Here is a 12,420-nt window from a genome sequence, read left to right on the forward strand (position 1 = left end):
TGTGGTTTCAGAGTTATTTTAATAACCAGGTTTACATTAACAGTCACTTGATGAACTTTTTTTTTTCCGCTTAATCTCAGCTAAACTCAAAACACAGTTTTCTTTACGGTTCAAAGCAAACAGCTCTCGGCGTTCCAGAGCTGCTTCACAGCTACCACAGGTCACAGGGAGAGTCACTGTCTGTCCATAGTCACCAGACACAGAACTGAACACCCACACACCACTTCCAAAGAGGGAACTGACAAGGGATGCTGGCTGCCTGGGGCAGCCCACGTGTACACTGGGGCTCGAGCTGGAGGTTCCAGGGGAGGAGGTCTGGGCAGCTTGGGCCAAGAAGCTGTTGGGAAGATTTCTCATTGGGGGGGCCCAAGTCCAGGCTTGCAATGGACGCCTTTGGGGGCAGAACATGACTGTGTGTGTGGAGTCACAAAGGAAAAGGCCAGAGGATGACTGGACTTTGAGGAAACACACTTTGGGGATAACTACAGCCCTGCTCTCTTTAGAAAACTTAGAGGAAATATCTCTAGAGGGGGTAGCTGATTTATCTAATACCGTCTCAATTACCAAAGATGGCGGCCATCCCAGAGAGAAGCGCAGATAATTGCCATCCCCTCTTAAGGAGGGGCCAGGCCAAGAGATGGGACAGCCAAAGAAAGCTTGGAGGAGACGGAAGACCCAGCATGCCCTCCCACCCTCGGATGAGATGCCAGGGAATTCTGGGAGGGCCGCCATGTTCTCTTCCTAAACCCTTTGGACAGGGCTCTTTGATGGGTCTCATGGATCAGGGCACATTCGAATACAAGTTTTAACTTAAGTTACAAGGAACCAGAACTCAACGTTAACAATATACTGGGAGTTTTCTTGGAATTCTCAGAAATTTCTGTGCTTGGAAAGTTACTAACAGTAAATGAAGACAGGGAGAGTTAGTTGCCCGTCGTGAATCATACAGGGGTTGTTCCTTCAGCAAAAAGAAAAAGAAAAAAAGAAAACAACTTGTGCAGAATATAAAGCCCTGGCTCAGTGTTTCATTCAGAAGTCCTAAACGCAGCCAATTTGGCCATGGAAGATTTATTTTTCAAAGCACAGAGGTCGTAGGGAGGCTGAGCTGGACTGAGGGATTAGGTAAGAGCGGCAGACGGCACACAAGAGGATGCCAGGACTAGTCATTTAGGTGTCTTTTCCTCCATCTGGTGGTTGTGGCTGGTACCGCAATGTACCAGCCAATGAGGTATATATGAAAGCTTCTGATCTGACTAGCTCCCTCTGCCTGCAAAACTGTCATTCTGAGTTCTACAAAAGGCCCCCAAATCTCAGAGTATATAAATCAAGAGCTGCAACCTCCCCTTCGCTTAAGTTCCCCTTAAGATAAAGGCACCATGAAAAAAGCCTTAAAAACAGCAAGACTCTGTTTATGAAAGAAAATAATCTTTTTCATGATTAGAACAGAAAAGTACACTGATAGGAAATCCTCTTCCTTGGCTATTTCCAAACTCCTTTTTAGGCATGTACCCCCTCTTCTCTGGTCTTCAGCTTACTAAAACCTGCAGAGATAATGGCTTCTCCTAAGCACTTGAAAGGTGTTTGCTCTTTTCTTGAAAGTACTTAGTTCAAGGGGTTGCAGGACCTACCAGCTGGATCCCCTAAGCACAGAAGTCTGATACTGGGTTGAACATGTTTTCCCTGCAATATGGACCTCAGCGGGATCACCAAACTTGCTCTACAACTGAATTTTCAGAAGTAGAACGATTGGGAATTGGACATTCAGGTCTGACCGACAAGGCTGATGCTAACACTAGGCTAATTTCCTTTACGTGTCATGTCACTTCCACTCACTGGGAGACACTGGTACTGAAACAAAAAGTTCCCCCACGGGATATACTAAGGGAAAAGGCAAGAGATGGTTCAGAATTGACAAACAGAACCACGGCAACAGAACGTGTTCCTTTTGCTTCAGACTGCCTTTCTCACAACTCTGCTGCCTCTCGTATAAGCCGAGATTCTCTGTTAGTAATAAAATTGGGGGAACACCTACCAAAACAAATTTCCAACAATAACAAAAAAAAAAATCATATTCAATAAAAGACGTGCCTGGATCTTAGGAGAGCAAGAGAATCACTCACCCCTGGCAAGAGAAGTCCATCTCAGCTCCAGGCCTAACTTGAGAAGCCACCTGCGTGTCTCCATTTAATGAGCTAGAGAGGTGATTGCCAGGTGCTTAGAGGGAGGCGTTACTTAAGTGCGGCAGCCCTACCCCGCGGGCCGGCGCTGTGCTCCCAGCTGCTGCCTTTTAAGAGCACCAAAGAGGCAGGGAGGGCAAGAGGAAGAGAAAGGTCATTGCTTCTCTCTCCTCCTGGTTCCCAACTCAGGAAAGAGAAGAATTTGAAAGCAACACTGAGAAAGAGGCCCGACCAAACACTGGCATGACCAAAAAGGTGGAAGCAATGGTTGGGTTTTGGTGTTTTAATAAAATGTTCCAAGGGATAAAATCTACTAGGAGAGGACATGACAGAGTCCCGAACTCAAAGATCGCCTTCCTTGTCTGCGGACCCCAGGGGCCGATGGTGGAGTACCGGCTGCCCCGAGCGGCCATCTTTCGTGGAAATTAACATACTTCATCAACACAATACACAAGACCCCCTATGTTCACCCACCCGCCTCCCCTGTCCACACCCTACCCCAGCCCCTCTGAGCCCTCCGCCTTGGTCTGGGTTCCCACCACCCACTCACCCAATTAACTGGCGTCCCTTTTGTTCATTTTCCTGCCGTCCCCGCTTTCCTGTCCCCTTGTCATTAGATGCAGCACTACACACGCTCTCAACACTATATAGCAGACGCTTTGCCTTAGTGGCCCGATTGCATGCATGTAAATGGGGGAGGGGCGTCAAACAAATCCAGGCTATGCATCAACAGAAATCAAAGCAATATTCGTAAAGCTAGGCAAGCGAGCGTTAACATTGGAGAAACATAAGGCTTGAGGCTTATTGATTCTTTAGATCGAAACTGTTTGGATTCGCTTTCCTTCTTAAATATTGGTGTACCATTTTGGCTTCAGAAGAATCTCTTCTTGCTTCTGCCCCTCTCTTTGGGGGAGGGGTCGCTTAACTCAGGGATGTGATGTTAGAACGCCCTCCAGGGGGCGCTACGATGCGCTTGCTGGCCGAGCGGACTCCCTCATCCACTTGGGTGCCTGCAGGTGACAAGAAATTCCCAGGGAATAAAAAGGGAGGTGGGGGTGTGGACAAAAGAGAAAATGGATTAATTTGTAGAGCGTAAGATATTAAATGCCCTCCTCATCTCCCAAGAAACTTCGATTTCAGTCTGTCAGGTAGTCCAGACTTTCCATACCCACTCTCCTGAAAACAACCCTTTGCAGGAGAAGCCAGATTCTTCTTGGATTTCGTCGGACCCTCTGCATTATAACAATGACAGCAAAAAGAACAACAGGAGTGATATGAAAAACAGTGCTCATGTGCACTGTGATAAGCAACTCTGAAGTGCTTCTCAGATCATCTCATTCAGTCCTCATCACCATCCTGGAAGGGGGTACTGTTATTACCCCATTTTACAGAAGAGGTGACTGAGGCTGTGCAAGATCAGGCAACTTGCCTGTGAGGGTCTCACGACTTGGAGTGGTGATGGTCTGACCTGGGGATACAGCTAAAATGAAACACTGATACACACTCCTTTTCAGAAAGTAGCCAAAAAAAAAAAAAGCTTAGGCATGACAGTAGTCAGGGAGCAATGAAACACAGCAAAAACACTGAAAAATTTCAGGCAACTAGCATATGTGATCTCTGATCCTGTCACCTCAAGTTTTAGCATTTTTCCTCTGTCTTCCTCCCCTCTGCCCCCTGCTCCCCTTGTAGCTTTTCCTCCCTGTTTACCCATTTCTCCCACTTCTTCCCCACACAATTATCGTCCCTTTACATGTGTCTTTCTCTTATTATCTCACTTCCCTCACTTGAAAGTTTTCATCAGAGAGATGCAAATCTACACTTACTGGTTATCTACACTACTGGTTATGGAGCAGTTGAACATTTTCTAAGAATATCAGAGCGTTCTTAAAGTTTCATTATATAGCTAAGCCGTGGTAAATGTTCAGTTAGTGGTAGCTGTTACTAGCATTATTATTATGACAAGGAAAGGGAGAAGATAAATAAAATCCTAGGCTGGAAGAAGCTATTGCAATTGGAGCATAAAAATTATCTATTAACCTGGGCAATGGAAACAAAATATACTGCGGAGCTCACCCAATCTAAGGCAGAAAGTCATACCCAGTTCATTAGGAAACCGTGCCGTCCGGCCCTGCCCTCGCCCAGTCCTCGCTCCGCCCTCGCCCCGCCCCCAGGTGTGCTCTCTAAGCAGAACTGGTCATCTTTTAATCCTGATGTTGTATCTGGCTGAACCTTGGCTTCCTTTCCCGCCAGGACTTCTCTTTGGCTCAGCAAACCATCAACTTGTCCCGACTCACCTGACAGGCTAAATCCAGACTGATGCAGGTTCCTCACCGGCGGGTTGGGCCGCGTGGGAGAGCCCCGGGTGGAGCCGGCGGGGGTGCCCGCCTTGGGCGTGGTGGTCAGGTCGAACACCGGCCCATCGTACATGCCCCTTGGCACGGCGTGCAGGTCCGCCATCTGCAGCAGAGAGAGAAGGCACCCTTTAGTCTCTCAACAGCCAAGGGTCTGTTCCAGGCAGCACAGATGAGGCAGTGAATCAAGTGTGTGTAGTGAGAGCTAGAAAATAATCATATTATTTTCCAATACGAGGCATGCAGTGTACATGATAAAGGTATTTAACACTGCTGTCCATTAAAAATCAAAGTTGTTAAGAATGTAAATCCTAAGAGAGGAAACTGTTTTTCTATTCCTTTGTATCTATATGAGATGATGGTGTTCACTAAAGTTAGTGTGGGAATCATTCTATGTAAGTCAAATCATTATGCTGTACACCTCAAACTTACGTTTGTGCTGCATGTCAATGATATCTGAATGAAACTGGGGAAAAATTAAAAGGTTATTTTAAGGAAAAGAGAAGAAATATAAAACAAAGTGGGTGTTGTGATAGAGTGACGACGGAGGTGGTGGGTGAAGGCCGCTTCTAGCTAAGATTCTAGCTAAAGGTTCCACCTAAAGGTTCAAAGGTGCTTGTGTGGGACCTTAAAGGGAGGAGGCTGGGGAGGCAGGGTGGCGCCCGATGGCAGACTTCTCAGCAGAGAAAACCGACAGTGCAAACACTGATGAACAGAAGAACCACCTGGGTGGTGGAGCAGAGCGGGTGGGAAGGGAAGCAGTTTGAGACGAGGTCCTTGCTGGCAGGGATGTGTCCCCGTGGGGGCTTCATCCTCATGCGCCTCAGCACAGATCAGAAGCGGCAGCTTACGGGGTCTGACCCACTGGCCTCTGGCTGTGGCTGTGCACTTGGCCTGGGACCATGGAGCCCACCAGCAACACTACCCAACTTCAGGCTCTGTGCCGGGCATGGTGTGATGAGGAGTGCCTCCCCCAAAGGCGCTCACAGTCTATTATGCAAACACTGCAAGACCACCCAAAGCAGCATAACAGCCAGCATGCAACCTTTACCTATTTCTTATCATTGGCCAGAGGTGAGGCAATGAGGACAGGCCTCCAGAGAGCCTGACGGCACAGGACGGCCCACTGTAAGACTCCAAGTCACACAGAGCCGTCCGTGACTCAGGTGCAGTGCAGAGGCAAGGCTCATCAAATCTGCAGATGCTCAGTGTTCGGTAAGAAGATGACTACATCTGTACTCCTTCAAAACCTTGACCAATAACTGTATTTCATCAACATTTCTTGGGGTCCAGAGGCAAAGTCATTTTCATGGAAATACAAAGCTGATATATAGGATGTTTGAGTGTCTTTCTCTTTTCTGTTAGGCCAGAAATGGACTACAGAATTCTATTCCATGTTACCTACCTTCAAAACGATCACTCATAGAGAAGGATGGGAAAGGGACTGAGAGCACTATCATTAATAAATAGTAAAAGGCTGCAGGGATATTTAGAATGAAGAGCAGATGACTTTGGGAACACAGAGATGCTCAGAGGTGGGTTCAGCTCATTCTCTGCAGGTGCCTGGAGCAGAAGTGAGCTTCAGGGAGGCAGACTTGAGCCCAGCAGGTTCCTATGGAGGCTACGGATAAGGCTGCTGCCACCCGCGGGGCTCTGGACAAAATGGATTCTCTCTGGCTTCTACTTAGTGACTGCCTCAGTAACTCTGTGTCTGAAACTAGAAGGAACTCCCCAAATCTGAGCTCAATAACTGGACAACTAATATCATGGTGGGGCTATCTGCACAAAAGTAGCTAGCTTCTCAGAATTCTGATTTATTTATTTTAATATATGCTTATAGCTCCATCATTCTAGAATCCTCTACTTTTGCTTTTATAACTGGTTGGATTATTGGTTCACCTTCCAATAAAACATTACATGTAAAAATAAAAACAGGAAAAAAAAGAAATCGGTTCTCCCAGACAAGGCTGGCCAGCTGCCTCATGAGATGGGGAGGCCCCTGGTGCTGCAAACATCCACACAAGCCTAGATGACCGATTACTGTACTCACTGGCGTCTAGGAGTCGGGCGGGACACTGACATACCGAGTTTCTGGGAGCTTCTCTCTAATGATATCACGAAGGGCACTCACTTCCTGTCCCCAAGCCCCACCCCACGTTCTGCCAGCTGCTGGGGGTGCTGGCAACAGGAAGGTCTCATTGGACTCACACCCAAGAACTGCCCTCAGATGAAAAGAGCCGCTTGGCCCAAAGCCTCACCCTCTGGCTGGGGCTGGGGTGGGAAGGTGAGGGAGCAAAGGGAGTGATTATGAGGCCCAGATCCATTTCAAGACCGGTCCAGCTGAGGCCTTGCTTATAACTGCATTCCGGCATCCCTCTGTCCTGTCCTGCTTTGTTTACGCTGTCACAAGGTGTGAACCGAAAGCAATACCCAACCTCCCTCTCAGAGCCTGTTTCCCAGGCCATGTGCTCTGCAGGTAGGTTGAAGACCCCTGCATGGGTCCAGGCATGGAAGTGCGTTTGGGTCCAGCCTGGCCCACACTGATTTACAAAGTGAACCCCCTGCCTCCTGCTCCCCCCCACCATCTCCCCCCCGCTCCCCACACACACACCGTGTGCACAGATGACTTTATCCCTTTTATAAGGCAAGGTCGTCAGGACTAGGGCTCAGGTTTCACAATCCCAGAGCCCTAAGGCTTCCCTACAGGAAGGTGACCTGGAGGATGGTGCGGGGATAGGAAAGGGAGCCGAACAGAGTTCTGGGCCTCATCCCTCCATCAGCCAGAGCTACCCTGTCTGTAATGTGTAGGAAGGTAGAGGGCAAGTAGACATATACATAAACATGTACACGTGAGCGTATCTGCCTACCTATTGTGTGTGTATCTACCTACCTATTTATCTGTGAAATCAGGGGCATACGTAAGATTTTATTTGAACTACAGAACTTGCTAAAAGAGTTATAAACATTTGCCCCGATGGATGGTTTGACACCAGGTAGATACAAGATGGGACACGGAGGGGTGGGCATGGTCTGCTGGTTCTTGTTGTAAGCCTTAAAGAGTAAATTATTTCTTAAAAATATATACAGAATTATTTTGAATTACTAAAATATTTCAATACTACTTTTAGAAAAAGCACTCTAAAGATGAGGAGAAATCGTTGGAAAAAAGCTCTCTTTAGCTAAAAAAGTTTTTCAAACCCCCTTTTATAAAATGGATTTCAGTCCATTAAATCTGTACAATTGCCCCTTGGGAAGAGACCTTTGCTGTGAATCTCTCTGGGAGGATTTAGAGCACACAGCGGAGAAGGCAATGGCACCCCACTCCAGTACTCTTGCCTAGAAACTCCCATGGACGGCAGAGCCTGGTAGGCTGCAGTCCATGGGGTCGCTGAGAGTCGGACATGACTGAGCAACTTCCCTTTCACTTTTCACTTTCATGCGTTGGAGAAGGAAATGGCAACCCACTCCAGTGTTCTTGCCTGGAGAATTCTAGGGAAGGGGGAGCCTGGTGGGCTTCCATCTATGGGGTCACACAGAGTCGGACACGACTGAAGCGACTTAGCAGCAGCAGAGCACACAAACCCCTCCCCATCTAGTGGTTCTTACACCTGTGCGGAATGGGTCACAGAGCCCTTTCCCCCCACCTCTGGGCTCTACCTGCTTCTCACCTTCCTCCGGGCTTTAATGCGCTTGTAGACGTAGTCCGAGAAGGGGCTACAGGGGATGAAGCGGCCAGCCCCCTGGGTCACGTGCAGGTTGCCATCTTCCAGCATGATCTTGCCCTGGCAGATAACCACCAGAGGAGCCCCACGCAGCTCCATGCCTTCAAAGATGTTGTACTCTGCAGCCTAGAGACGGACGAGGGACGAAGCCTTGATTATGGGTATAGTGGGGAGAGAAAGAGAAGCACAGTTCTCCTGGGCTTGGGATCCCACCTTTAGCATCCCTAGGAACTGATTCAACAGGTAAGCTGGGAACAGCTTACAAACTGTCTGCAACCTTTCAGTAGGCAGAGACCTCGGGAGACAAATGCTTGCTAAGAGTGGGCTTCCTGGTGAAGAGAAGCATCCAGTCTTTTGTAGGGTCCTCGCATGGAAGTAAATTTTTGTCACTGGCAGTGTTCAAAGAGAAGGTGAGTAACTGGCAGCAATGGTGTATATGCTGTCTTGTACTGGGTGGATGGGTTATACAACCCTTATGTCCCTACTAGCTCAACATTCAATAATGTGATTTGACACAATGTTTAAGCAAAGGCCACTACCACCCAAAGTGGGCATTTCCCCTACCTTCCTCATTTATGCAGTAAGTGCAAGGCACTGTTGCAAAGTGGTTAAGGATATCAGTTTGGAGTCAAGTTATCTGGGTTTGAATCCTAGCTTCACATTTACTTGCTGCATTATTTAATCTCTCTGCATCTCTCCTTCCTTATCTAAAAAGTGGGGATAATAAGAGCGCCACCTGGACAAGAGTGTTACAAAAAATCCACAAACTAAAAACATAGTGCCTGAAACACAAGTGCTTGAAAATACATTTTCCTAACAAATATTTTTATGCCCCGTTCTGTCAGGTGGTGGTGGTATGTCACGTCTGTCTCTTGTGACCCCATGGACTGTAGCCAAACAGGCTCCTCTGTCCATGGGATTCTCCAGGCAAGAATACTGGAGTGGGTTGCCATTTCCTTCTCCAGGGGAATCTTCCCGACCCAGGGATCAAACCCACATCTTCTGCTTTGCAAGAGGATTCTTATCCACTGAGCCACAAGGGTACTAGGCTTTAACTATTATCTTTCACATGAAATTGCTCACGAGGAAGTTATCAGAGCTGTTGACTGATTTTTCTCCTGTGCTTTCTCCTTCTGGGCACCAGGTATCGTTGCACTGCTGGCCCTCCTGGAGGGAGGTATGCCCACAGGCCTGGCTTTGGCCAGTGTGGGGGGGAAAGCTTTCAGGGCCACGTCCCGGTCCCTGGGCTCAGCAGTCATATAGCGCAGGGAGAGAGGGTGCCTATACTGGCCCCTGCCCTGAGTGACTGTGATGGGCAGAGCCCCTCTTTGCCCACCTATTTTGCAAAGCAGAAGTGAGAAATAAACTGCTGAGCTTTTATATCCCTGGGAATTCAGGATGATTGGTTATTGCAACACATCCTCGCCCAATGACCCTGAATCACCACAAACTCACATCTCTCCTGTCCCTGTTCCCCACCCATATTCCCCACTCTACTCCACGCCCACCCACTCAGGCCATACCGACTGGTGGTTCTTGGCAGAGACGATCTTGACAGCATCTGGATCCCAGATCACCAGGTCGCTGTCAGAGCCCACGGATATTCTTCCCTTGCGAGGATACAGATTGAAAATCTTGGCAGCATTTGTGCTTGTCACGGCCACAAACTGGTTTTCATCCATCTTCCCCGTGGCCTGTAAAAATACACACACACACAAAATGGTCCTTCCAGGGCTTCTGAGTTCAGAGCAGGGTGACCACAGTTCAGTTCAGTTCACTTTAGTCCCTCAGTCATGTCCGACTCTTTGCGACCCCAAGGACTGCAGCACGCCAGGCCTCCCTGTCCATCACCAATTCCCAGAGTTTACTCAAACTCATGTCCATTGAGTCAGTGATGCCATCCAACCATCTCTTCCTCTCCTCCTGCCCTCAATCTTTCCCAGCATCAGGGTCTTTTCAAATGAGTCAGCTCTTCACATCAGGTGGCCAAAGTATTAAGAGTTTCAGCTTCAACATCAGTCCTTCCAATGATTCTGTAGCTCACTGGGTGGGCTTAGGCCCAGAAATACAAAGAGGGGCTTCAGAAGTGGTGAGCACAGAAGTCCACCCCAGCTACAGAAGAATCAGCTGTAGCTCTGGGCTGTCAGGATCACCCAGACAAAATGGACAAATGCATGGCTGCATGGCTTAGGATGGAATTTACTGCTCTGGAAGTATGCATGTTTTTTCCAGATATGTACATACATTTACTTACTTATTTATCCCTTCTAAGTCCAAAAGGGATTATAGAGATTTCAAAGTAAAAGCAAATGTAACTGTGAGCCCATATTTTAGATATTTCTATTTGCATAGGCACCCAATAAATATGGAAGAACCTTGCCCAAATGAAAACAATGGTTATCCCTGGGTTATGGAATTCTGAGTGATTTTTTTTTTTTAATGTGTGAACTTTTCTGTGGTTTCCAAGTGTTCTTTATTCAGCAGGTATCATGTGAGTAATTTTAAGATATGTATTACCTTTTAGCAGTTCCAGATAGTGCCAAAATAAATATATATACACATATACTCATAAATACATAAAAATATAAGAAAAGATGAAAAAAACCTAAGTTTATATGAGAAGAGACAAAAATATTTATACTTTCCCCCTTTTCAAAACAGAAAGCTTGGGTAAGGAAAGAAGAATTTAGTTCAAAATCTAGTTTTGACCTTCCTGGGAACCAAGAGGGAGGAAAAGAAAAAAAGGAAACTTGGATTACATGGTGTAGATGTGTATTTTATTTGGCTCTGAAATGAGTGTCTAGGATTTTTTAAATAAAACAGAGGAAAGTGATCAACTTAATAATGAGTTTTATAAAGGTCAGTCAAATCTTAGGAAGTGACTTCATTTGCATGGCTATGTTTTTTGTCAGCTTCTGTGATGTTAACAAGGAAAGTAAAACTACACCACTTTGCCAGAAGACTTTGACAATTACCTGTACACTCTGGATGACCACACAGCCCAGCGCAGGCCATTCTTGGTGAGCAAATGACTTGAGTTTTGGTCATAGACCCCTCGCCTATCATGTCAAAGGATTACAGCCAATCCTTTATTCGTACCATCAGATGAAGGATGTGTTTCTGGTTCACGTGCATGCATGCTAAGTTGCCGTCCCAACCCAGGGATCGAACCATCTCTTACGTCTCCTGCATTGACAGGCTGATTCTTTACCACTAGCACCACTGATTCGTAGTCCTTCACAATCTAGGAGGCCTCCTCAGAACCCAGCGCTCGGGACTCATCACTCTAGAAGGGACATTCACAAACCACCTGGTTCCAGAGATACCTGGGCAGGTATGAGGCCTCATCTGCACACCCAGCGTCCCCAGGGGTGGAGAGGAGCAAGGAGCAGACACTCTGATCTGGCCTCAGCTGCCCTCCTGTGACCTCCGTCCTCACCACAGCCTTGTCCCAGATGACAGACATGCGCTCCTCCACACCGTTGGTGCCCTCGGGAATGGCGGTGAAGTTGTCCTTCCCAATGGCTTTCTGGGCAGTGCTGAAGGTGCAGTGGGCACTCCCGGAGAGCTGTAGGTCTCCACTGGCCAAGAAAAGAGATCCATGTGAACAAGGAGACTAGAGGCTCCCCAGGGGCCCAGAAACAAGGGTCTAGGGTAAGGATGTGGAGTGCTGTGCATCGAGTTTGGAATCCTTCCCCTCCCTCTTGCCAACTGTGAACTTGGGTGATTTCTTTCACTCCCTGGGACTCAGTTATCCATCCCATCTGGAAAATGAGGGGAGTGGATTAGATCACTTCTTATGTAACAGTAAAAAAGGGACCCAGACGAGTGATGGGACTTATCCATAGAGGGCAGCAGCAAACAAGTCTCCCTATAATTTTGGTTCGGTGGTCCTCATGACCAGCTGTTAAAACTAGGGAAGTGATTTTTTGTTTCCTGGACCTCCAGTTGCTCAATCTGTAAAACAGTGATGATAGTTCCTCACTCAGGGTGATGTTTGTTGTAAGGAACATTGAGATCACATGTGTAATCTCACCCTAGTGCTTGGCATACAATGTGTATTAACTACTGTTACCATTACTAAAATGATTACTAGAGTATCATTTAAAATACAATGGCAGAGAGCCCACTGTCTGTGCTCAGCACTGCAGGGGAATTCCCGATGTGCTT

General features: G+C 47.3%; 1 protein-coding gene across 2 annotated transcripts in view; it reads right to left on the reverse strand.

Moving 5' to 3' along the window:
• Positions 1 to 12,420, reverse strand: part of DPYSL3 (dihydropyrimidinase like 3) — a 114,102-nt gene continuing 101,682 nt past the window's right edge. For both annotated transcript variants that reach the window (XM_052644391.1, XM_052644392.1), the window contains exons 10-14: positions 11,690 to 11,831; positions 9,774 to 9,944; positions 8,197 to 8,376; positions 4,472 to 4,634; positions 1 to 3,187 (exon numbers count right to left, since the gene is read on the reverse strand). In XM_052644391.1, coding sequence (XP_052500351.1) covers positions 3,099 to 3,187; positions 4,472 to 4,634; positions 8,197 to 8,376; positions 9,774 to 9,944; positions 11,690 to 11,831 — 745 coding nt within the window. In that variant the 3' untranslated portion in view covers positions 1 to 3,098. The remainder of the gene's footprint in view (positions 3,188 to 4,471; positions 4,635 to 8,196; positions 8,377 to 9,773; positions 9,945 to 11,689; positions 11,832 to 12,420) is intronic.

The sequence above is a fragment of the Budorcas taxicolor genome, chromosome 7 (genome assembly GCF_023091745.1).
Source record: "Budorcas taxicolor isolate Tak-1 chromosome 7, Takin1.1, whole genome shotgun sequence".
Lineage (NCBI taxonomy): Eukaryota > Metazoa > Chordata > Mammalia > Artiodactyla > Bovidae > Budorcas > Budorcas taxicolor.